The following is a 27,724-nucleotide window of genomic DNA, read 5'->3' on the forward strand; positions in this document are numbered from 1 at the left end:
AGCATACACATGTACGTATACATGTTTGAATGCATACACACACACCAAAGCTATAATACACGTGTAAATTTCATTCTGTATTTACTTATTTGCTGTAAGCACCATTCCTAATGGAAAATAGACCATGTCTCCTTTTCAAGGGAATGATTAGGACCACATGTTTCACTGACTTATGTTGAGGACCTTGCTGATATTTTCGAAACCAAATTACTAACAGCATACTAAACATTTCCCTAGTGGAAACCACTGGCTACTAATTTAGTGAATATGAATACATTTGTCCCTAAACATGCAGGTAATCATCATATAAAGCCAGAGGCCTAAAATAAGTACATATGGGGCAGAAGAGACCAAGGTTCATACGTAATAGTAACATATTCTATAACCAAACAACTTTGTTTATCTGAGAAACCCAGTATTACATCACTTTTCCTAAGGAGAATATAAACAGCACATTTTTGAAGAAACAGTTACTTAATGTGCAACTTGTCACCACTATCAGCATTAACATTATAAAATACATGTGGAAAATCCCTTGAAGCAAACTTCTGCAAAGCAGATTCTTCTCCAGTCTGGGTCAGAGGGTGTGTATGTCTCTGAAGGAAATGCTATCTGCCTTTCACACACCCACTCACTGCAGGTCACAAAGCAGAACTCACTGTTGTGATGTGTCTACTGCATGCGTGGCATCAGCTCCTTGAAGGAAAGAAATCACTGCTCAATCTTGGGCAGGGATATGTGCCTTATAGAGAAAACCAGCAAATCACACTTCAGTATATTAAATAGTACTCATGAAATTTCAAACCAGGATTTCAGAAGTACTTTGCAGACAATCACCAAAACAAGTTTCAGCAAGGTAAATATTACTAGCCATATTATGTAAATATGGAAAACACAGAAGGATGGAGCTGAAAAACTTAAAGTCACTCCAAATGTCTGTGGAAGTGACAAGCGTTAGAATCAAGTTCCAGACTCAGATTTTGGAGCTACCAGACTCCAACAGTTAAGTCTGAATGAATGTTGCACATCCTAATCTTGCAAGGTGCCAAATGTCTCCTGGCCTTAGATAAAGTCTTTCATTTCTCTTTGACTCTGTGTGTTGTGCTGATGACATGTCAGGGCAGACAAGCTGGACAGTTTGTCACAAATTCTGTTTTAAGAGATTAAATTAACTTTTACAGTAAGTGGATATGAACATACCCTGCATTTTGCAGCAGGTAATTCCTGTGCAGCATCCTGAAGAATTAATTTTACTCTAACCATGTTTTCTAAAAGCAAGCAAACCTCAGTCTTTGCCTAATAAACATTTCCTAGCACAGGTTAGCCAAGAAGATATAAACACAACTGTTTTACTATAGCTTTGTCTTATAAGCAAAGGTTGATAAATGATATAAATTCTGAGATTCAGCAGTAGCAAACATTAGAATACAACAATTACAATCCTATTTCTTTTAATTCCATAGTCTTAAATCAAGAATGCAGTCCTTAAGCTATTCTATTATTTTGTCATTTATGGTATCATACATTTTTTTAAACTGTTCAAATTACTCATTTCCGTTTAATGGATCTCAGTTTTTCAGAAATAATATAATCTGCATCACTTCTTTAATCAAAGAAAGAAGTGCTACAGCTCAAAAATATTAAGAGCAGCAGAGTAAATGGATGAGGCACCAAACAGATACATAAAGCCAAATGACAATTTACATATGGCAAATAAGTCATTTTAAAGTCATTAAAAGATTATTTTGGCGGTCAGACTTGATGTTTTTTTTCATTACACTGCATACCCAAAGCTGCTGGCTAAAGACACATATTGGTGGGAAGCAGTAATGGGTTAATAAATGATGGTATTCTATTAGATAATACTTCTACAGGTTTGCATCTGAAAGTCATAACATAACCTTTTATTTCATGTGTCACTGTGACAGAAGGTTTTCAAGGCAGAGTTCTTGAAACTGCAAGATGTTAAACAGATGTACTGTACAGTCTTCCAGATTTAAATCATGAGAACTACACTGGCAGCCTGTGTCTTGTATCCCCATTTTTTCCCCTTATCAGCTTAGGATGCTTTAAACATAACCGTCTGTTTTGTGCACTTCTTTAAATTTTATGCAATAGACTGTAGAAAGCCACACTTCTTTCCGCATCTGCATTCTACTTTTTTAAATCAGACAAGAAAATGTTACTTTAGATACATCTTTTAGGCAGGGAAATCTCTCCCTTTTTCTTTATTCTGCAAGTGCTGGCAATGGGATCCAATTTGTTATGTGAAAACTTATCCACTGTAGGAATAGTCAAGAAAGACAGTAGAAGGGGGAAATAAATAAAAACAGACCTGTTGAAATTTCAGATTGAGCATGCCTCCAAACCACTGAAATATTGATAACCTTCTTCCTTTTCAGTTTCAGCTGTTGCCTGCACTCTAACAAAACTCTTGTCATTTGTATAGTTACGCATTTAGTTTGCCCACCCAGTCAATTGCCATCACTTTTGTCCTGTGACACAATTAACACAACAATATGTTAAGTATATAGATATAATCATTTTGATCATCAGTGATCTCTGGAACCTCCTAATCCAAATTATTTGTAAAGCATGGTCAACTTTAGATCCAGGCGAGGAGTTGAAGTCTAGTTCATTTATTTATTATCATTCACTAGTAGATGGAAATTTCACAGCATCTTTGATCTAAAACCTGACCATCTCCACTGTGAAACTTCCTCAAATCTAACCAGAATTTCCCTTGCTGCAACTTGTTCATTGCCTCTCCTCCTGTCAACATGCACTTTTGATGCTACAACTGTAATAGCTCAATGAAGCACAGAATAAATCTTTCTGAGAGGAAACATTGCTGCCTCACGTTCAGTATATTGTTCATGAGAATCATCAGATCTTCATCCATAAAGCTGCTTTCTACTGAGTCAGTCCCTCAACTGCTCTGTTGCACATGGTTTTTGTATCTCATATCAAGTCTGGGACTTGACATCTGTTTCTCCTGAACTTCCTGAGATTCCTACCAGCTCATTTATCCAACCTGTGAAAGTTCCTCTCAACAGCAGTGTGACTCTCTTAGAGTACCAACTATTCTCCCTGATTTGGTGTTATCTGCAAAGTTTCTGAGGCTCACTCAGTCCCATTCTCCGGGTCAATAATAAAAAGGTTAAAACAGCACTGGCACCAGCATGGGCTCTGGGAAAACAAGACTACCATGTATTCCATTGGGCATACAAAAGCTAAATACATAAAATGTACTGCATGTTCCATGCATCACTGAATGAAATAAATGAAGTTCCCAATTCATAAAAGTACACAAATTCTTTACATTGCACAAATAATTTTATGGGAGTCAGCACAATATAATAGCTAGAACTTAACCTGTTGTAGCGGCATATATGCCTTTCTGCATTCATGTGTATCCTTTAATTAACAATGCTGTATCGCTCCTAGACAATCAGAGATTAGGTATACAGAGAAATGTGGACTCCTCCATGCCCCCAAAAGACCATGAAATTTTCATAAAGAGAAGCAGGAATAGAGGAGCAGACGTTTGTTCAGCAGATGAAGACTAGGCATGTACCGGTGGTCATCACTGAATAGCCCCACCACCTAGCTTTCTGTCCCTGCAGAATGCAGACGGACCATCTGAGTCAAACAGTTATGACATAAATAAACATATGAAAAATATTTCCTAGAGGAATAATACACAAAATCCAATAATACAATTGAAAATATTAAATATAATTAAGTTTTTGCCAATACAGTGTAAGAAAAGCATGAGTACTCACACTACTATGAATGCAACACTGCATGATGAGCATGCAGGTTGATGAACTCCGGTCAGAAATGCTCAGTACCTTTCAGACTCAAGTCCATGGAGCTGTTTGAATTCAGGGGAAGTTCAAAGTAACTGCAAGCATGTAGAGATCCTACCTTGCTTTAAAAACACATCTATAAATTGTGTGTTGCTACAACGGACTCTTTTCTGGCATTTAGCCACCCAGGAACAAGAAAACATCCCAAAAGCCATGCTAAATGGCTCATAAAGTAATCTTGAAGAAATTTCTCTCTCAGGTGCTTTCCTTTTTTTGAGCCCACTCAGAATCAAGAAAATGCACCCAACTCCCCAAAAACTTCTTGCATCCACATGAACAATCAATAGAAAACTTCAGCCACCATATGCAAATTATGAAGGAAGCTTTATTGAAGTTTTCGATTGTGTAACTGGTCGAAAAGACAAACTTCACCCAATCTATGAAAAATTTTATGCCTAGAAATGAATACCACTCAAAATAAAAAAAGTTTTTCCTATTTTGTCATCTTATGTTACTCATCACTAGACCCATCTTGACATATGGCACAGTAGAAAACTGTTTATAAATGTGTAATATTTAACAGAGTTCAAGTCAACTGAGAATAAATAAATAGATAAATTAATAAAATGCAACAGTACGTATAATTTCCACATTATAGAAAGCTGGACTATGAGGTCAGATTTTGCATCTGAAATCTGAATGTTCACAATTTTGTCTTTAATAAAAAAAAACTAGAGCTTTGGCATAAAGCTTCTAAAGAGAATGGAAAATACTTATGAATATTTTTGGAACAGTAAGTGAGAAAAATTTTAGAAAAAGAGATGAATTTTATGCATGGCATAAAAGTACCTTATGCATGGCACAAAGGTACTTCTCAAGATTCTAAAGATCAGAGCTATGAGAATAATTGTCAGCCAATCTCAAGGTAGAAAGTCCCTTCCAACTCTAAGGATTGTATGATCCTAAAAATTAGACCAACCTGAATTAGAGGTCATTGAAAAAAATAATAACAAAAAAGCTTTTTTTTTTTTTTTTTTTTGTCCACACTGTGAACAGGAAGAGTAGATCTTGTGTAGGCTTCATAAGATGTTAAAACTGAACCAAAAACAACTCATACACCCCTCCTGTGAGCCACTTCTAGACTTCTTCCATAGATGCTGTCCTTGGTCTGCTTGTCCAAAGCAGGTGCTGGCAGGTATCTTCTGCCTTGCAGCTCATTAGATCAGAAAAAGGAATTACTGGGATTAATTTAACCTTAGCACTGATATAATTCCTCTTTTCAGAGGCCATTCTAACTTCTAACTTCTAAACTATTAATAAGCTCTACTTTAATAGTCTCATGGGTGTAACAGAGCATCATAACATTTACACCACTGATCATGCCCATGAGTCGGAGAAACATTACTTCAGATCTCCCTTTAAATCTGGGATGTAGTATATGTAACAGAAAATCTTAATATGTTTATCACATTTAAGCTTTTGACAATATTTAAAACTGGTGAAGTTGATGCAAATTACAAATAATTTTATTTGGACCTGAACCAAATAATACCAATTCTGGTTAATGTAATTGGTTTTTTGTTTGTTTGTTTGTTTTGTTGGTTTTTTTTAAAAGCCTAAGATGGAATAGAAAACAAACAAACAAACAACATTAAAACAACATCAAACTAAACATTGCAAAAAAAATCCACCTCTTTTAAGCTATATTTTCCCCTATCAGAAGAGAGTCAAGATCATACATCAGTTTCCTCAAGGAAGCAGTGAACAAATGTTTATCAGTTAAATATTTTTTTGGTAGGAAGGTACATGTCAGTATGAGGCTATGCATATGAGGAAAAATGCTTTCTTTTGGTAACAGAAAACATTTTGAGGCCAGCAAATATATTTAGTACTCTGCTTTCCTGAGAGCAGCTGCACTGACTCTAAGACAGAAAGATTAAAGCAGGATAGGGTGAATTTCATCATTCACCTTAAATGATCAAAACACGCAACTATTAAACAGAGACAGAGAAATCACAATGATCTCTCTCTGCCTATGTTTTTTTTTAATCACTCTCCCTAACTTCTTAGGAGATTTTGAACAAATGTTAAAATAACAGATTGAGCAGGAATTTGGGACACAACAGCTTTGAGGAGATTATAACATACTTTGATTAACATAAAGAAAAATAAAAAGGTGGAAACAACAACTTTCACATTACCTTTCATTCTCTATCATAATTTCGAATATAGCTAAATCAAGTCGCAGTCTATTTTACATAAAATTTTAGCCTATTCCAGAATAACAGGCAAACATGGTGTTTTCATAAGTAACTGCACACAGCAGCAGGCAAGACTCCTCTGCAACAAGACTGTGGGCTGTAATTGGTGAAATAATTACTAGTCACGCTTTCTGCACAGCAATTACAAGTTTGAAGACGTATATGTATAGATTTTACACTTTTCTATAATATTCATTTCCTCTCATTTGATAAAATGATGTGTACAAATGCAGTAAAAATGTTCCTGACAAAAGTTAAAACAAAAAAAAAAACAAACAAAAACCAAAAACAAAAACAAAAAAGCCAGAAACACCACTGCTTCATTTGCAAAATATAGATTTTTAAATTCTTTGTTAATCCTGTTTTCACCTACTGAGCTGTTAAGACTGAGTAACTAGCACTAAGCTCTCAGTTTTCCTTCCAAAAATAGTGGCTTGAATAAACAAATTGGTGATCTAATGATGTTATATATTCATACCAAATGCATTACAAAGGCTGGCCTATGTGCTGATCAGGGAAAGAGGAGAGAAAAAAAAAAGAAAAAAGAGTGAATTAATAAACCAATTCTGTGGCCATCAGTAGAGCAGTTGCACTGCTTTTTCTTCAATACTCTCTGTTCTTTTTTTAATACCCATATAATTTGGATACTGATATTTTATATTACTTTATAATTAAGGGCATACCTAAAGTATCGAGTTGCAATCACACCTGTCATCCTACCAACTTCAGAGACTATTTTGGTGGTCAGCTAGACAGTTCTGCTAGAATATCATCACTGGATTTTGCCCCTTTGATTTGACACATATCCAGATGAGGCACAGGCAATAATCTCAAAGACGGTACATCTACAGTATGATGAGTGCATCTGCCCTTCCTTTTGAAGCAGCTGAAGGCTTATAGATGCAAAATCTGGTATGTTCAAAACAACATAAAATAAAATAAATCATCTTTTAAAATAGCCAAGAAGCTTGAAAAAGTATTTTGTATTGTGAAATGACAGTAACACCTCCTTCTACACCCCTTCCTAGATGACTTGTAAAGATGCCTCCACATTCTTTCATTTAATGTTTCAAAAAGAAGTAATAGCTTAGGTGACACACTTGATCATTAAAGCTCGTTGTTCAATCTATTCTTCTGGACAAAGCCTTGGTTAGCTCCAGAAGATCAGAGAGATCCTTGTAGTTAACAGTCTTCTGAAAATTTTCTTGGGTTATCTCACACCCCTAGAAGCATTCAAGGTCAGGTTGGATGGGATCTGAGCAACTTGATCTAGCTGTAGATGTCCCTATTCATTACAGAGGAGTAGGACTAGATGACCTTTAAAGATCCCTTCCAATTCAAAGATTCCTATTCTAGGATTCTATGATTCCATCTCTATGACCAGAGCCTCAAGGAACTGAACTCAACACTAGTTTTCACAAACACTTTTATCTTAAGAAGCCCTATGTAGAGGTTTCATTTCAGGGTCAGGTTAATCTCTGAGTTATGATGAACACTGGTTGGAACCTCTATAAAATAGTCACACACCAAGGATTAACAAGATGCATTATGGAACTGCCTTCCTCCTGCCACCCTGCTCACTGGTCACAATATTAAGAGACTTCTAAAAGTGTGCAAAGAGTCATCTTGGAAATACTCAATTCTTCAGGTTAATCAGAAAAAGAAAAGTGGCCTTTGAATCATAAAGTACGATACAAAACCAATAGCAACAAACAGCCAGTAGGATTCTTTGGTTTTTGCTATTGAAGATGCTCTTTCCACTACTTGCTCTTTCTCAGAAATTAAACCAGGATCCTCATTGTAAATATTGTCTGCTTGACATCTTTTATCTTTGTCTCCTTCTCATGCCATTCCTAAACTTGGCTCAAAATTCCAGTAGTATCATTTTCAGCACATCATGTGTAACTCAAGATTTCCATATATAGTACTACTATTAGACATCTTCAGTACACTGCCTTTGCACAGAGGTGACTATTTCCTAACAGAAATGTTTATTTTAATGGGCCATTACACACATGCATAAAATTATAAATACATCTGTCTCTTATGTGAGATACAATGTGTTTGAGGTGCCACTCATGACAACCAAAATTTTGCTAGGTTACACCAAAGGCCTTTTTGTAAACCTGTTCAAGATTAGGAACTCATTATGTTACTTGACAATACATTTACAGTGCTTTTCAGAACTAAAACAGTTTTCAAAACACCTGAGATCACCAACAATATTAATCAAGATTTATAGTAAAACAGAAATTTTACTCCCAAAACATATACTACAAAATGTCACAACTTCTGATTTAAATCTATAATTAAATGTTGCAGTTGCTAATAGCCAATTGAAATCATGTGGAGAAAATTTCAACATGTGGTTGACTGCTCAGAGTACTGAAATTCAAATGCTGTAGTCAGTTTTAAGTTTAAGATGAGTTCTTCAAAGCAACGGCAACAAGACTCATGGCCTCAGTGACCAAGAACAGCAATGAAACACTGATGACTTCTTTACAAATTGTCTACTGGAAGCATTATGAAACCTACATGAAATCCATCAGGGATGAAAAGGAAAATTCCAGCAATTTGCTTGACTAATTAATGCCTTTTTGTATTAGCTGGAAATCTAAACTCCTACTCACTAACTCAAATATTCCTTCTTCTCAGCAAGAAACATAGAACAGTATTTTATTTTTTATGTTATTCCATAAGTATAGTAACAAGTGAACATGGCAGGAGCTCCTCTGAAAATATCACTTCTTCTGCAGTGAGTGGTGCTCCAAGAACTCAGTCTGAAGAGGGGGAAATCACCTAGTTTCAGGACGACAGAAAAGGGTCATGAACTGAGCTAAGATTTTTCAGTTGAACTGAGCACTCAGAGAAAGCAGCTGAAGATCAAAAGATAACCAAAATGCGATCTACACAGTTTCTGCAATTGGTTTGTATTTGCTTCCTTTCTAGAATACAGTTATCATCATTAGACTCACTCAAATGGAAGCAATTACAGAAGTGCAAATTGCTAAATGCTATTCTTGAAAATATTGTAAGTAATTCTGTGCCTGCAAACCATAACTTATATTAAAAGCAGCACCATTTCTAGTTGTACTGATTACAAGCCATTCTATTTGAAAGTGAACCAGTGTGGGAATACAAGAAAGACTATTCAGAGCAGCAGTTGTGGAGCAAGATAAACAGCATGAGAAAGCAAGGCTGAGAATCAAGGACATCAGAAGAAGAAAAGGCAGATGAGAAAGTTAAAAGAGAAAAGTTGTGAGTGTAGATAAGGGATATTAGAACCCGTAATAAATGGCTTGGATTGTTTACATCTTAGTCCATGGCTGGTTACTACAAACCAGAACAATGCCAAATACTAGCCTTTAGGGTCTCTGAGACAGGAAAGAAAAATCCAACCTATTGCCATGGTCTTCCATAAGTGTTCCATATCATGACCTCATGCAATGAACTGACAGAACTGGGACAGCCACTAAGGGAGGACTACAGTCTCCAGAGTGCTTTGCTCCTTTCCACATGATCTCTGGGAGGGAGGTACAAAGTGATGTAGTGATGCAATGTTCTCTTTTGCTCTGCACTGCCATGCTTGCAACACATAATTAGGAGGCTCTTCCCTTCCCATTTGTTTGATTTATTATTCTTGATTCCTTATATGTTTTGTAATCTCACATTCCTTTACCACTTTTAGTAAAATAGTTTACTTTTATCTCAGTCAAGCAGCAATTCCTCCTCACTTTTCACCGGCTTCCCATGGGGAGAGGGGTGGGAGAAGAGGCTAGGCCCTGTCATGCAACAAGACAATAAGGAAAAAGCAATTCACTCCATAACATCTATCTTTGTAAAATGACTAAAGAGAGTGATAATTATTTTTGAAAATGTACAAATACAGTAAGAAGCTTAAAATGTAGCTGCTGAAGGCAGTACAGAGGGAGAGAGAGAGAAAACTGAAATTCAGTCTGCCATGACAGTGTTTATCATTGACCCCAGTATAAACATTATTCAGTAAGCAGACAAACACCTACTTAAGAAAAATATCTTAAAATAAAATTTTAAAAAATGTTTTCTTAAACACAATTTACATATAGGGGGGAAAGTAAAGAATATCCATATTCAACCATGTTCAACTATTTTGCATCAGGGATTCAACAAACACCTAGAAGAAGGAACTTCTAAACAATCAACTGTCAGTCACTTCAGTATACAAACTCTCTGTTCAGGCTGCAAAGTTTGATAGAACATACATGCACTTCACCCTATGCCTATACACATAGTACACTTGATAGTCATCCAATTTTGGATAAATGCAACAACTGACCTAATTAAAAATCCACTGGACCTACAAGTTACACAACTTATACGAACAAAAGCTGCTGGTCAGTGAGGGATTTCTAACTTACAAATAACAGAACTCACTACACCAAACTACATCTGGCTAACGCTGAATGTCATTACCCTGAGGGGAGTAAGACATCAAATACAGATTCTTTGAAACCAACTGACAGCACTTCAATGAATGGCATGATCAGTGAGGGTAGCAACAGGCAACCCCTTCTGGAACAGAAACTACCCCAATAGTTTGAGGCATGGCTACAAGTATTATTTAATTCCTGATGCTGAGACCTAGGAAAGACTAATAGGTTTAAAAAATTGATTTTCTTTCTTCACTATGCTTTTTGCTGCAAAATTTAAATATGGCTTTTTGACTAGTTTCCTCCTAGAAGGGTGTCCCCAAAAATGCTAGGTGACTTTTCATACATTTCAATGACAATGGTTAAAATATAAGTTTTACACACAATCAAATTTTATGAAAACAGATCACAAACAAGATGCTTTCAGAGAACTTATTCTCCATTACCAATAAATATTCATACTACTCTTTTTCTAGTTGAATGCATGTGTAAGTAGTACCAGCTAAGACATAAAGTTCATAGATAGCCATATTTTAAAAGTCATTATAAGAGAATATTAAAAATCCTGCTATTAAGCATCACTTGCACAAAAGAAATACAAAACAAGTTTTAAGTGCTTGCTCACTTTTTTTCCTCTGTCAAGCTCCTCCCTTCTTCAACGAAGTAAATGATATTCAAATATATTCCTATTTCTATTATGTATAGTTCCAGGCCTTACTTTAACATTTGTCACTCAAACCACGCACGCACAAAAAGATAATTTCCTGAAGGGTTATTTCTTCGGTTCTCTCACCTTAGAAGCTATACTTTTCAAAAGCATAACTTCCCTGTCCTTACAATACTACTTTTAGATGAGTCCTAGATTCACAGGTAAGAAACACAAATATGGGAAAATCTAAGGGTAAAACTACTATGATAGGTTTTTTACCTTTTTCAAGGATACTACATTTTAAAATGACCAAATATATTTTCAAGAGCTTCTCTCACTTCAATGAGAACAACGAATGCTGTATACTTCACATACAGTGTCACAACACAGGCACTCAAAACAAGTGAGAAGCACTCATCTAATGATCAGATTTTAACATTTCATCAAGGACCAGAATATATGGCAGCAGGTGGAAGCTCATCTTTTGCATACACTGTCTGGGACTTCATTCCTCTTTATTAATAGCCAGCTTCTGTAACGCATCCTTAAAAAAAAAAAAATAAAAATAGGACAACAATAATTCAAATCCATGACACCATAGCCACCTTTCTGGACCACCTTTCTCTACAGCTAAAAATTAAAAGCTTCCTGATGTCTCTTTTGTGCCCTTCTTGTAACATCTGAATATAGAGCTATCTCATATATGCAATTATGCAGGCATTCTGTGTATTATGTGTGAATTGCATACTACAGTGCTATAACAAGATTTTCCATTTCACTTTTTCAAACCGTGTTCCATTCCTTAATGCTTTCCACTTCAGAACAGCATCCACTCCCCTAAATTTCCCAGAGACCAAAAAGCTTGAAAACATTCTTAATTTAGTATGAAACTTTTGGAAAAAAATAAAATAAAATAAAAATTAAAGGATTTGGTATGGTTGTTTTTTCTTTTCAGTCACATAACATTTAAAAACTGGAGTAAATAATTCGTCTTGAAACACCAAGTCTGAGCTAGGCAGTACACATTTTCAACTTAGCAAAGCAGGCAGGACTATGCTCATTTTCTGTTTCAGGGCAGAACGAAATTGTAGATACCTTTGTGTGTACATTTCACTCTCAGTAAACTGGCATTTTTTAAATGGAAAAAAACATTCCACCAAGCATTTCCAACCAGTTTTAGTACTTAATAGACAAATGCAAAATTTAATTTCTCTTTTACTTTTGCCTGTTGAGATCTACTTCCAGACACAGTGTATTACCTCAGGCTTTCATCAACTGCTTTTCAGCTACAGAAACCTCTTCTTGTTAATAAGTAAATAAAGAAAGAAAGAATTATCTGCAGTATTAAGGACACAAATAAAATTTCATTTAAATCAGGGTAGCACTCAGTGGGCCATTAAAGTCTCTTTCAACAAAGAATAAATATTAAAAACATGGCCCATAAAATCCATCACTATATTTGCAGGGAGGAAAAAAAAAAAAAAAGGCAAAAACAACCAAATAAGACATCAACAGTCACACACGAGATTCTTTAAAAAATAAATAAATAAAAACACTATTATCTTTTTCAGTTCTGTGCATTCACAACACTAGCTGCAGAAGCTTTCACCAGATGCAAGGAAATTTTTGCCAGGATGTTTTCAAGTGGAACAACTTCCAATATAAGAGATGATCTGGAGGGTAATAAAAAATACTACCAGCTTTGTAACTTTCCACAAATAATAAACTAACATTGTCAGATAATTCCCAGGTATCAAATATTTTCAATACTTCAATATTTTTTTCTGGTTTTCTTCCTGTTGTTTTTTGTGGGTTCGTTTTTTGTTGTTTTTTTTTTCTTTGGGGGGAGGGGATTTTTTTTTGTTGTTTTGGGTTGTTGTTTTTTGGTAAGTTTTTTTGTTTTGTTTTGTTTTTTTCCCAAGGCATGTTCAGGAGAATGTCTAAAGGAACTGTAACAGTCTTCTGGGACAGGAAGACTAAGGTTTCCATAAAAAATGCTATATTAATTTTTATAGTGATGCAAAGTCAGGGAAGGGCTGTTAAGGGATGGCCTCTTGCCACAGGGTGGAGTTTTGTTTTGGTATCCTTTTAGAGTCTGCAGGTGTTTGGCAGGAGCTGAAATCAGGGCCAGCTGTGATATTTCAGCTCCGATATTTCCCTCCCCATATTTCTCAGAAGTGATGCATCAGGGTGATGTCTTTCACCTGATGTACTCAACTTGTGTGGTATGACTGTAACTGCTTTGAAAGAAGGGGAAAAGAAATGAGTACCACTGCACAGCTTTCATATTTATTTTCAGCTGGAAGCATTGATACAGAAAAAATCATCAACAAACATCGATTTAGTCTGGTAAAACATTAGCTAAGAAACTGCTTATAATAGTTTTGGGTTGCTTTGTTGCTTCCAATACATGTCAGTCCTTTGATTAACGTAATGATACTGTATAAGGACTGTGAAAGAAATCATGTTACAAACTCAGGGGAGGATGATGTTTTAAAGAAAACAAACAAAAAGCCATTTTGAATAGAATTTAAATAGTTTCTATTAAAATTGCATTCTCTTTTAATTTTATTTTTTTGTTTGGAAAACCTCAAACCACATTGTATTTCATACACATGTTCCCCAGAGTATCCTAAATAGGACCATACTGAGGTCACTGGTAAGTTTTTAAAACATTTTAAGAATTCCTTTAATGTTTTGTACTATCTTGGTCTAGTTAAAAGAACATCATTTTGTTTTTTTAAATAGCTTGAAAAAGTTTGACTAGGAAAAGCTTCACAAAAATAGTCTATACTGTACGATTAAAAGTTTGTAAGAATTTTTATGAATATTTCCTCCCTCTTGTTTTTAAGAAAACTACCTCTGTTCCTACCAAGCTGGCCCCTTTTCTCTCAGTGCTTTTAACCATACGTGTACAACCGCATATAAAAACATACACCTCTATCCACAGACTGACTGACTTAGCAGTACAACTGCCTGTGGTATCCATTTTAGCTTCACAAATGAATAAATGATTACAATTGGTGGGAAAAGTGGACATTTCTCTCCATTTATGGAGAAAAATATATATATATATGACCTGGCACTTCAGTATAGTTAGAAAAAATAAATCATGGTTTTTGGCAGCTCGATGTCAGTATGATTGAAGCTGTAATGATATTAACAATATGTCCTGGGATCAAAAAATATGTTGTTTTATCTCAGTTTATAGAAGTTACACAAACTCTTCTTGGTCTTCTGAGTTAGTTAAAATAATATAAAAATTGAAAACACAACACACCTGCAGTTGATTAAGTTTGATTAGAACATTTCTTTAGCTGGTCTTTCCTACCTCCTTAAAGTTGCTTCCATTCCTTCTCTGCATTATTCTAATGACAGAGCTCCAGCTCTGTGCACCCTTGGAAGCATCACTAAGAGATGAGCTGGCACAAGGGGTCTGTTTCTTCTTCCAGGTAACTAGCAATAGAATGAGAAGCAACAGCCTCAAGTTGTGCCGGGGAGGTTCAGGTTGGATATTGGGAACAATTTCCTCTCAGAAAGAGTGGTCAAGCATTGGAACAGGCTGCCCAGAGAAACAGTGGAATCAGTGTTCTTGGAAGTACTCAAGAAATGTGTAGAAGTAGTGTTAAGGGACATGGTTAGTGGACATGGGAGGATGGGCTGATGGTTGGACTAGGTTACCTTAAAGGTCTTTTCCAACCTTAATGATTATATGATTCTGTCTATAACTGGTCACTAATCATGCCAGATCTGTAGATTAGTAGAAAGACAGTGGTAATAAATTAAAAAATGGAATTGCATTCAGATCCTATTCCGCTAACACCCAAAATGGAAGAGATCAACTAAATCTAAGCACCATCCTATCAGAAGATCATCTACACTGAAGTATCACCAGGCTTGGTACAAGTATTTACCCTTATTGTTACACAGTATTTTTAAGGCTTTTAATCACAAGCTAAGAAGCAGCTTTCCTAGAAATGTATTATCTGATCTAAACTGCAACTGGGGAAAACAAACATAAGCAAATCAAACCAAAACATTATAATGGATCATTATGTAGAATGACTGCACTCTCATACTTAATGATTGCTTTGAGTTTTATACACAAGAAAAAAAATCTTGCTGCTATTATAGCATGTTCTCATTGGTGAGAGCTGTTTCTTCTCTGCTCTAACTGGGACTTCACAGTGCAGAAGACACCTGGATTCTACATTCTCAGGTGTTGAGATAGACTTCTCCTTAAACTTAGACACTCACCCAGTGCACTCCAAAGGCTTGTGTGACTATCCCAGATGTGTGCTGTCTACGCAACAGCAGGATGAACAGGTGGAGGCACACTCAACAAAGTGAAAACGGCAAAAAGCTGCTGGACCTGAATGGCATCTCAGACATCTTAAGGTGGGTTGGGGATGTAACTTATATAAATTAAGTAAATATCTTTATATGGCTTTATGTAAGATACCTTAGAATGTCAACAAATTTCCTATTTCCAGAAATAAAAGAAAAGAACTGGCTAGGGTTATTTTTTCGTTTGTCGTGTTTCCCTTCACTAAAACAGAACAACAGAAAATGCTTTAGGAAATGGTCTAGTATTAAATGTGGAGATTTGTGGCCCTGTTTGTGGCAGGGAGGTTGGATATCCACAATCCTCAAGGTCCTTTCCAACCTGGGCCATTCTGTGTGTATTTGAAGGAAGCACCAGAAATTAAACACAAGTCTAACATGCAACATTAACATACATACTGTTATTTCATTTCCAATAGTGATAGGAACATGGTGACTGAGTACCATTTATTTCACAGAATGGTGCAGAAATTACATTTTCAAGTAGTTTTATACATCATACACAAATAGCACACAAATCACTACACCCTTTTATGGGTAAATGATTTGAAAAACCCACCTTTATTGAAAAGCACTGTAATACCTTTAATGGACAGCTAACTCTGTCAGGTTATTTAATATTTAGATGAACTTTAAGTAGAGCAGGGTAACCGAGCCAATCTTACTTCAGTTTGGGAGGTTGCCATTCCACAACATACGACCTTTTAAAAAGCAGTTTCATAGTGGAACCAAATTTTTAAAGTTTGATGCTTCACCAAAAAACTCCCCACATAATATTTTTAATGTTGCCCCAAGCACAGCCAAGACAGACATGTTCTGAGCAAAATAAAGACTCTAGCTGTAGGTTCTTCAAAGCTAAATTTTAATCCCTGTGGAAGTTATGAAGTGAAAAATTTGGCCTATGCATACTCCACAGCATGGTACTAAATGATTTTAAGGTAAAGGAGTGCTTTTATCTGAGAATGACATTTCTGTCTTCATGGTGGCTTAATAAATACTTCTTAGAGTACAACAAACACATTTATAACAAACGTATATAATAAACATGTTCCTTTAGGATAGAGATTTGCCTGGCCTTTCCAAAAGACTACAGTTTTACTTGCACTCCTGACAAACACTTTCTTGACGGCAAGGGATGCAAAAGTTTGGCTACCCTTCCTCTTCAACAACCAATCTTTTCTCTTTACCTCCATTATTAGAAATTAATTTTAAGGAGATTACACAGTATCACAGTGTTGTGCAGGTTGGAAGGGACCTTAGAGATCATCGAGTCCAACCCCCGGGATTCAAGCCTCTGTGTAGCAGAGAGGCACTTCTACCACTTGAGCCTCAGAGGGGATTCGAACCCGGGCCTCCGGTGTTGCAAAGTGGCGTCCTTAACCACTGCGCCACCAGAGGCACACAATTAATCACAGAATAGAAAAGCTGGGACTATTGTTACACTCTTCTAGACAGTTTGTTAGGCCCTTTAGCCCAACAGAAGGGGAGGAATCAGTGAATATGCAGATATCCTAGCTCTATCTAATCTGGAAAGCAAAAATCTTGTTCAGATTTTTGTGTTCTATTTTTTTTCCCAAAAAAGCTATAAATTCTAGTTATCCATATTCTGTTCACAAAAGAGATTGATTGTGAGCAACAAGGAAGGTAGTTTCCTAAATAAATATTCAGAGTAAACACGCAGAAAAGAGAAAATATACATCTGACAGAATGTAATTAATAAATATTACAGTTTCTTTCTTTCCTCTATCAGACATTTTTGAAATGCCGTTCAAGACATGGGATACTTATGGTTTAAAACATCATGGCAACATCTGTGTTCCCAAGTATGTAAATAATTCAGAGATCTGTGTTTAATTCTTATTACAACATATTATTGGTGTTATAGTCAATCCCCAGTAAAACTCTCAAATCCCATTTTAAAATAGCTGAAATGAGGTCTGAGTGACAGGAACAGTGACATTACTTAGAATTTGTAAAACACATGTAATGATGCATAGAAAAGACTTGGTGAAAACCAACCTGAGGCTCCGAGAATACCTGCTGCATATTGTTGATTGGACCGTATGGAACTCCACTACCTTCAAAGAGCTGCAACCACTCAACTGTTGTTTTTTCTGAAAACCTAAGAACAAATAAGAAGCATGTGGATTCAACTTAGTGCTTCAGACTGTGAAAAAGGTATAGAATCTCTCTTGCCCCTCTCACTGCTTCCATACCCTTCCTCACTGATTTCTTCCCAGTCAGTACCATAATGAAAACATACCACATGTGCTCCTTAGAAATGCATATCCAAGGCCATGGGGGAAAGCACTTAGCTGAACTGAATTCTATTTCTATCTACTCATCTGAAGAAATCCAGTGATGATGTAAAGCTAAATTTATCAGCAGTTTCGAATAAGGATCAACGTGTTTCCTTCATTCCTTAATTAAAGTAATGTGCTTCACATTTGTTTTCTTTTCTGTTCATATTTAACAACAAAAAAAGTTATAAAGTGGATCTAAGTCTAACATGCAACACTGTTCAATAAAAGCTGATTTAAAGCACTGCAGTGTTTTTCCTTCATTACATACAAAACATATGTCAGGAATAACAGCAACATTTTTTGGTCAGATAACAACATTGACTACATGTTGATTTGCCTTATGACTGTATGAGCTGTCCTAAGGATATCCAGTTCAGCAAATACACACTGGCTATGCTGGTAGAGAGCTTCTTATCCTTTTGTGATAATCTGCTTTTTTGTCACAAAAAGCTTAGCTTATTTTTCTTAAGCATTCATTTTCCAGACTGGTAGCACTACTCTACCACGTTTCTCCTCTCGCTACATTTTCCTTTCTCATTTGCTTGGCAGAGTTACATATATGGAGAAAATACACCCTTGAAGCACTAGCATTTACTGGGGGACTGTATTTTCTGTAGCTTTCTGGAATTCTGAAGCAAATGAACTCATTTGGAGTTCCCAAATGACACAGAGGCAGGCCATGTTATTAGAAAGGAAAGATCTCTGTCATGATAGGTACAAACCTGAAAAGAAATTAGGTGCAGTTCAAAGGCCCAACAGGTAATTAAATTAGTAGAAATATTGATTTCTTGTATTACTAGCATTCTGTTGCTCACCCAAGTTTTATGCGGAAGAATATCAGTAGCCTTCAGCTATATTTCCAGCATATGCTTATGCAAAAACAACTTTAAAGTTCCTAACAGAAATGGGTCAAAGTTAATAAAGACCAAGTTCCTCCATAATGCAGTTAAAAATATAAATCATTACAAAGAAAACTTACAAATTATCTTTTTCTATATGTACAGACTACTCTTCATAGTACTACTTTATATATGAAGACTCCTTAGATCCTTACGATACTGAGAATAAAGAAAAGAAAGTACTGATATCAATGAGTATCAACCTCATTTAATACATGGTATGGATTCAAGCTTCACTGGTAATATCTTCCTTCCTGTGCAGAAGTGATTTATCCATGCTCTGTGGGAATTAATCCCAATATCCAACACCATTTTCACTACAAATAGGAAACACTCAAGTTTTGTACTGCACTTCCATAGAAATAGAAATTTTACTTCTCCTTAGTAGGTAAGAAGATGGCAAATAATAGAAATTGAAGGAGTAATAACACAGAAAATTAGAATAAAATAGTATTCATGGAAAGCGTATTGTAAAGATAATGCAGTACCATTTCCCAAGAAAATAAAGACTATTACCTTACACTTTTTAATATATATTTAAAATAAAAAAAAAAAAAAAAAAAAAAAAAGTTTTAAAACTCTCATTTTAAAAAATTGTTTGGGATTAAAGGACATTCTGCAAATTAAATCTATTTAGCTGGGTTGTCTATTATCTGCATAATCTGCATACGATTTCATGGTGTAAGGTAAATTTGAATAATTTAAGACATACATTCTTCATGATTATGAGTGACTGAATGTATGCAGAAGTGCTTATTTGCAAGACTCCCAAGCAGTGCATAAACTTCTGAAATTTTAGCTTTTGATTAGGTTCTCCCTCACTGTGTAACAGATAACAAATTTACCATAGTATTGTAAAAAACAGCCTAACAATTGTCTTAGTCTTATTACTAATTTATATCACTGGTAGTTGGAGAGAATTCCTTAGATCTTTAAATTCAAACAACAATTTTAAATCCTACATCCCATCACACTAAAGGAGACGTAGCACTTTCAATTGAAATTAAAACCTGTGAATTAAATCTTACACAGAACAGATTCCTTTGTTTTGGGGACTAGAAGAAGCTGTTTAAAAACAAAACATATACACTGTCAATAAAGGACTGTTACTTAGAGTCTGAGAGCAACGATATGCAATTATTTTGTTCATTCACTTGTTTTACATATTGAAAAGCATAAAGGTCTCATCCAGAGATACCTAGACAGGCTAGAGTGTTGGGTGGGAGAAAATCTAACAAAATACAACAAGGGCAAGTGTAGAGTCTTGCATCTGGGCAAGAACAACTCCTAGTACCAGTATAGGTTGGGATCTGACCTGTTGTAGAGCAGCAGGACCTGGGTGACCTGGTAGACAGGAAGGATGACCATGAACCAGCACTATGCCTTTGTGGCCAAGAAGGCCAGTGGTACCCTGGGGTGTATTAGAAGGGGTGTGGTTAGAAGGTTGAGATAGGTTCTCCTCCTCCTCTACTCTGCCCTGCTGAGACTGCATCTGGAATATTGTGTCCAGTTGTGAGCCCCTCAGTTCAAGATGCTTGAGAGAGTCCAGTGCAGAGACAAAAATGATTAAGGGAGTGGAGCATCTCCTTTATGAGGAAAGGCAGAGGGAGCTACGCCTCTTTAGCTTGAAGAAAAGGAGATTGAGGGATTGAGGTGTCATTAATGTCTATAAATATATAAAGGGTGAGTGTCATGAGAATGGAGCCAGGTTTTCTATGAAAGAGTGACGGCTTTGGTGGACAGGGGGAAGGGCGATGGATGTCATCTACCTGGACTGGATTTGAAGGATGGACTGTTCGGTGAATTAAGAACTGATTCGCAAGATGCAGCCAAAGTGTTGTGATCAACGGTTCTGTGTCAGGGTGGAGGACGGTCACAAGTGGTGTCCCTCAGGGGTCAGTCTTGGGACCAGAGCTCTTCAACATCTTCATCAATGACACAGACGATGGTATTCACTGCACCCTCAGCAAAGTAGTTATTCAATACTTTGTAAGCACCTCCATGTCAGTGTCTAATTAGTCACTTCTCAGCTACTAAACAGTCACTCAGCAAACTACAAGAGTCACTTAAAATCCTTGGGATCAACATGGTTCTACAGACATATTTTGCTTATGGATATGTCAACTACTTTAAAAGATGTCTCACATCTGTGAGTGAATGTCCACACACTGTAGACTGTGACAGCCACACAAAAAAAAAAAAAAAAAAAAAAAAAGCCTATATATATATATATATATATATGTACCAAAAAATGTACCAAAAATCCACCCTGAAACTTGTATGCAGAAATTTAATACTTGAAAGAATGTTACTAGTTACTAGTCCACAATAGAAGTACTACTCACTCTCTGTATATGATTTTTAAGAGGAGAATGTTCAGAGAGAAGAAATACATACTGTAAAATGTGTTTTTCCTGATTCCTAAGTAGCAAAACCCAGCATGCTCCAGAATTTGTTTCACTGTTTTTACTATTATTCAGTAGTAACATACATACTAGAAATGTACTACATACTAGAAATGTACTTCTTTTCCCAAACCTTCCTCTCCTTTACTCAGGCAGGCAAAAGGTCTGCAACTTCTGCAGTTACAACAAAGGAAATGAAAAACAAATATCACTAAAAACACTAATGAGAATAATAGAAAGTTATATGGATTTTGTTGCTATTATTTTAACTTCTGGGAAAGTAAAGACCCAACAAGGGCCATGTTAATAGATTCATTCAAAAATCAATGAAAATATCTCCCATGATTTCAGCAGCTAATAATGTATGCTATCAAAAAAAAAAAAAAAAAAAAAAAAAAATCAGATTTATATACAGAAAGGATCTCAAAGCTCATAATCACATTTTTAAAAAGCTTGTGAGCAAAATAAGAATAGAGAAAATATTCATTAGCTCATCCAGTTCACATTTGAAAAGTTTGAGACATTTAGGATCTCTCTTACAGTCCAATTCATAAACGTTAATGTGAAACTAAGGACAATTTAAAACAAATCATGGCAGCTTCAAAGCTGCTTCACATAGAGCTAAGCCATCTATGTACCAAAGGTGATGCAGATGACTAGGAAGAGCAAACCTCATCAGCTGCTCTCATTGAGCTCAAGCATCTTACCGACTTCAGGCACCTACCTTGCTGAAGAGGTAGGCACTCAGATATCCATTCCTGTAATGTTACCAACAGTGACTTCAGCCTACAGGGCTTTAGGTTTAGAAGGACCGCTTATAAGGAAGGTGGTTTACAGAGCTTGGGTGTGTTTTATAAAATGTGAGTTTAACAAGTGCTACTTGTCAGGCAAATTAAACATCTTACAAATACACTTCCAGGCGCCCTCCTCTTCTGTTATTAGCTGGAAACAATTTAGCAAAGATCTCATTAACTGGGGATCAGATTCCACCATGCTTCCTTCCTACTAATTCCTTTCCCCCTCACACACATACACAACACACAGCTGTGGTGCAGAGTTAAGAATACGGGCTTTAAAATCCAAGTGCTAGGAATAGAAGTTCCACTGTGAATAGTTTCCAGCCCTAACACTTCTGATTTTAAGTCTACAATATCTTAGCCCTCTAGACAATGTGGATTCATTTAGCTTTAGCTGCAGGAGCACTAATCATGATGAATTTATGTGTTCCTTATTACACTAGCCTCTTTGCTTTAAAGGCTGAGAAAATGCCTGCTATTTCCCTTCCCCCCTGCACTTCTACCACCTCACACACTCACTTTCACTTACAGGTTAATTTCCCAAATACTCTGTTCTACACGTTTAGCTGTGCTGTCTTAAAATGTGTCTATCTTACAGCAGTGCAGGGTAGGATTAATGTTCAAATTCCAGAGTAATCTGAAGGAGGTCAACAGATTAAGCTCCCTTCACTAAAACAGCTTCTCTTAAAACTGGCATTACACCATCTTTTACACAGATGCATCTCAAATTACATACATACACTACATATGTATGTCAAAGCATGTGTAACTGTGTTTCTATTTATATACACAGAATAATCCACGTTTTGTCTGGTACTGTTCATTTTCAAAGGAAACAAAGGTGAAGGCAGAAGAAAAGAGGTGGAGGAATGGAAGCCATAATTAAATTTAGTTCTCATGGATGGATGTACATCTAACTCACAAACCAGAGGTTTCCACTGGAAACATAAAAACCGAAACACTCTGTAGTCTGTCAGTTCTCACATGAGCAGGGAGTCTCAAGGGACTCTGCAGTAGCCATTGAATCTAACCTCCACCCAGGTAGGGTCATTTAAATTTGACTCTTGGTGTATATCCAAGAAAAAGATGCATTTGGAGGCAATTTGCTTATGACAGAGTTCTACTTTGTTGCCATCAAGGGAAAATGTCACCTAAATAAAGATACACAAGGCACTGAAACGCTTTTTGGGGTTTTTTTTGTTTTTTTTTTTTTTGTTTGTTTGTTTTTTGGTTTTTTTCCTGCAAATGTGGATGTGCAAACAGGGGCAGTGGCAATGGAAGGAGAAAGAACTAAGCTACAGGAGCAGTAGGAAGTGGAGAAAGAAGATAAGGACAAGTAAAAAGAGCACAACAGGAACAGAGAGCATAGATGGGAAAGGAATAACAGCAGAAATAATGGTAGCAAAGCAAGTACAAAATGCCCCATGGGGTACTTCCTTGTGAATATCCTACAACCCATTGGTTTTTGCAGCACTGTACTCACTTCCCCACATAAGATGGGAAATGAAAACACACCCCCTCTCAAGATTTTTAAGTCTGGTTTCTGTAATTCTCTCTTCTTACTTAATGTGAGAGCCAGGTCTTTCAGAATATGCTTATCATTCCAGAGAGGTCAACCTGCTGATCCCTTTCATTGAGGTCTGACTGCCTTTATGGCTGTATGAATTTATCTCCCCTACCTGCTCTCCCCTTTTCATGTGTCCTCTGTGGAGGGAGCTGAGATTCTGGAAGCAGGCAGCATGCAAGAGACTGGGGTGAAAAGCTGAGGACAGATGTGCCTCCCTCTTTAGATCTCTCAGGGGACAGAAAGGATGAGAAAATTCATTCTGAAATGAATGGAGAAATTCACACCTCTCAGAGCTGTTGTTTCAGGCTACATTTATGTCTCAAACAATATTAATCTCTACCTTGAATTCTCACTCAGCTCAGGACATCTGACCGTGATGAATAGGTCATTCCAAACCTTTCTGAAAACTCTGCTGTTTAAAGGTCTTTTTTTTTCCTAAGTGCTATATAATCCCCATGCTTATCTAACTGCCTTAAAATCTGGCATAGTTACTGCAGGTGGTGAGTAGAACCTAAATTATAGGTCATTTGAGTCAAGAATTCCCAAGATACAGCTTTCTTTTAAAAAACAGCATTCCTTAACGTTGACCAATTGTACCAATGTTTCCTTTGTGCACACTTCCAGAATTAAACTGTGGCTAAAGAATCTCAATTGCTTAACATTTACCCTAGCAAAAGAAAGGTATCAACTGTCTCCTTCAGACTTCGGATGTTTTTAAAAAATTCAACTCTACACATGCAGTGAATTAAACACTCAGGACTTCTGGGACTTCCTGACCTTTTGAGCAGGTCTGATCATCCCCTAAATAAAACCTGGAAAGTTCTTTTCCTTAAGAGAAGGATGTTAAGAATCCCTGTTCCTGCACTTACTAAACACTCAGGAGGTAGACATGATCTGCAGTTAGACTATTTTGAGAATGAAGAAAAAAAGGAGATAAATAGGTAACTCATAACCCTGACAATAGCTAGATAGAGAAGGGAGGAAGCAGGTTATTACAGTCAGTGGAAGCCTAGCCTAGGGTCTGGTGGGATCTCAGCTCAGCAGCTTGGGAAGTAAGCATACGCACACTGTGTAACAGCAACAATATAGGAATTCAACAGCAGTGTACCAGGTATCTGCCATGCAAATCACCAGATTCTCATACATACATTCAAATTTTTAAATGCTTTTTATTGCTCAGCCTGACAGATCAAACAAAGTGGCTCATTTTTCCATTGCAACATCACTGGAAAAAGCTGCTTTGCCTCTGATAGGAGGCAACCTGCCTGGCACAGTATCAAAATGAGACATGGATAAATAACTTAAATCCTCAAAAGACTTTCATGTTCCTTTTTACCTTACACCACATGAGGGAGGGGTTCATTTCCACAGAAGTGACCATAGTAGAATATGCTGTAATGACAAACACTACCCTTTTAAGCTGTTCCAGCTATGGTTGCCATAAATTCAATATAAGTTGGAGAGTAATTTAGATATAGTAAGGGAGAGCCTGCAGGTGTTTCTTTCTAACTAAGGCACCCTAGGTTTATATCTTCTACTTTTTGGAAGCCGTAATACTATCAAGCAATCAATGATTTAATTAAGATATTTTTCATTGAAATTATGCTATTACTGTTTTGTCATTTCCCTTCATGTCTCAAGGGCTGACATTTTTCAGCACTGACAAACTATTCATTTAATACTCTAAGTAACATTCAAAATGAACTACATATAATTTTACAAACAACTGTGCATAAGTGGATAAAAGCAAAGTTACCATAAAACGTGTATGGAAACACATTCAACCTCAATGAATTTCAAGACTGTTTGTTAAAATCAGTGTTTCAGAAATGAAAGCCAGATGAATACACATTATCGTGACATAACGCAACAGTATTGGAAGTATCTAATTCCAAAAGTGTGTACAAATTCACAGCTGCATTTGCATATGAATTACACAGAAATTCAGCCTGAATGTTTCTAGCCTAACAGAACATAAACTCTGACCAAAAAGAAGACACAATGCAGTAATTGACACAGCAATGAGGTAATCTAATGAACTCATAGCTCATTATATAAAAACAAATGAGAAATCTGTCAATTCAGACAAAGAACAAATGTGTCTCGAACTTCAGTTTCTTATTAAGGTATTGTCTGTTAAAAATAATAATAATTTCTTTTTTAAAAAAAGCATTCAAAATTACCACATTTATCTGCAGATGACAAAACAGCACCAGAGTACTGACAGAGTATTTCAGAAAAATACCATATCAAATGAAAAGAATTCCAACTAATGAGTTTACATGAATCAACTTTGAAACTAAAATTAAGTGCAAATAATGTAAGAGATAAAAATACTCCAAAAGATATCTATTCCCTTCAAAGTGCTTAAAATGGTAAGAAGACTGGGTTACTCTATGCTACCACACTGCATTTGTAACAGGAAGGCATGTAAAAGATGACTTCTAAAAGTTCATTTTGAACGGTTGTACCACAACCATTTGAAAATACAAAGTCACCTGGAACATGGGCCTTTTCAGACAGTATGAGGATGATAATTAAACTATTCTAATATCTTGATTTAAAAATACATGAGTTTTATTCTATACCATCTTTAACTAAAGTACTTATTAGGATGATTCTCACAGAGAATAGGAAGTACATGTCTTTTTTATTTCAAAAGGATTTGCCCAGGGAGAATTTGAGGCTTAGAGAACCACAAAAATAACCATTACAGAGAGTAGCATCAAGTGAAAATTCCTTGGATACAGCAACTCACAGTGAAAACTTTAAAACCCCAGTCACAGTCAAAGCAGCATATGCTCCAAGCATTTCATTTCCAGCAGTGACATTGGCATAAGAGCAAAACACACTGGTTGTTTCACAAAAAGTTAAGTTTTAAACAAAGGTTAAAATAAGTTAAACGATTTCTGGAAATACAGAACTATGGGTTGGCCTCTTAGTAGCCCACACAATAGTTGGTGTGCAAAAGACAGCATACTTAACAAATGTAATGTGTTCTCAATACTTCCCAAAAATAAAAGCATTTCCAAAGATTAAAGTAAAATTTTCATATGATGAGGGCTCTTTATACATGGCTTTTTGCATTCACAGATTAAATATCATTTCTTTTCTTTCAATGAACTCACCGAGTTGACAATATGTCAATAAGTTCTTTTCTGTTCTGGACTCTCAGCTTATTAGTTTTGTATCTGGAATCCTTAATGACTTCAGGCAGATTCAGGATCTAAGTGAAAATAAAAAAGAAAAATGGTTGGTAGGAGACATTTATAAAGCTGAGGACATTCTTTAAGAACCTAAGATAGCTTTCCACATAGCACTACTTCTCATTACTATTTCATCTAGATTATGAGATTAAGGAAAACAATTACTCCTGTTCAGTGTTACACAACAAGTACAGAAAAAGCAAAGAACTGAACAAATCTTAGTCAATATCTTTCACTGTTACCTTTCTTTTTGAGGGTGACAGAGCACTAGAACACATTGCTCAGAGAGGTGGTGGAATCTCCTTCTCTGGAAATAATCAAAACCTGTCTGGACACTTTCCTCTGCAACCTGCTTTAAGGAACCTGCTTTAGCAGAAGAGTTGGACACAATGATCTCCAGAGGGGTTCCTTCCAACCCCTACAATTCTGTGTAAGGGCATTTATGAGTAGCTGTATGAACTACCAATACCTAGTATATAAATTATGTGTTCATACAATAATGTATTTATAAAGAATATAAATAAATAGAATAAATTTTGCTTTTACAGTTTAATAAAGTATAATGTGGGGGCACATCAGCTATACAGGAAGGCAGAAAAGAAGCTTATAAAGAAAGAGACTGTCTTGTATTTAGTGGTCCTCAATGGATTGTTCTTTTATTAACTTGCCCAAGCACTCCTTGAATACATATGTCTATGAACAACCAAATTTTAGTGATATACAAAGATTGTTGTCAACCTCCCTTGAACTTGACTCATATTTATACTAATTCCTTCAAGATGGGTTCAGACCAAGGTCACAATCATTTAATGACTCCTCAATTCACTGGGAAGAATATGGATATGGCTTCAGTATCAAGTGAATAGCTCTTGATGAGTTCAACATTTTTCAAGAGGTATTCAGAGACATTCAATACATATAGTCACACTTGGCCTGTTTGTCACCCAGAGTGACAAAAGTGAGACTGGAAACAGAGGTATCAACAAAGCTCTGTTAGAACAATGATCATATTGCATAACTCTTCTGAAGATTTTTATTTGCAAGGTAACACAAAGTATCAATCTTCCAGCAA

General features: G+C 36.1%; 1 protein-coding gene across 13 annotated transcripts in view; it reads right to left on the reverse strand.

Annotated features, from left to right (window-relative positions):
- Positions 1-27,724, reverse strand: part of SUGCT (succinyl-CoA:glutarate-CoA transferase) — a 349,368-nt gene that overhangs the window by 196,288 nt on the left and 125,356 nt on the right. For 10 of the 13 annotated variants that reach the window (XR_014942655.1, XR_014942654.1, XM_085537628.1 and 7 more), the window contains 2 exons: positions 26,575-26,672; positions 17,495-17,597 (listed from right to left, as the gene is read on the reverse strand). Coding sequence is in view for 11 of the 13 variants with exons in the window: in XM_085537628.1 (XP_085393754.1) it covers positions 17,495-17,597; positions 26,575-26,672 (201 nt within the window). In the remaining 2 variants the exon portion in view is untranslated. The remainder of the gene's footprint in view (positions 1-17,494; positions 17,598-26,574; positions 26,673-27,724) is intronic. The other 3 variants (XM_085537631.1, XM_085537630.1, XM_085537632.1) reach the window with 1 other exon arrangement.

The sequence above is a fragment of the Coturnix japonica genome, chromosome 2 (assembly GCF_054131305.1).
Source record: "Coturnix japonica strain WE chromosome 2, WE-NBRP24, whole genome shotgun sequence".
In the NCBI taxonomy this organism is placed as follows: domain Eukaryota; kingdom Metazoa; phylum Chordata; class Aves; order Galliformes; family Phasianidae; genus Coturnix; species Coturnix japonica.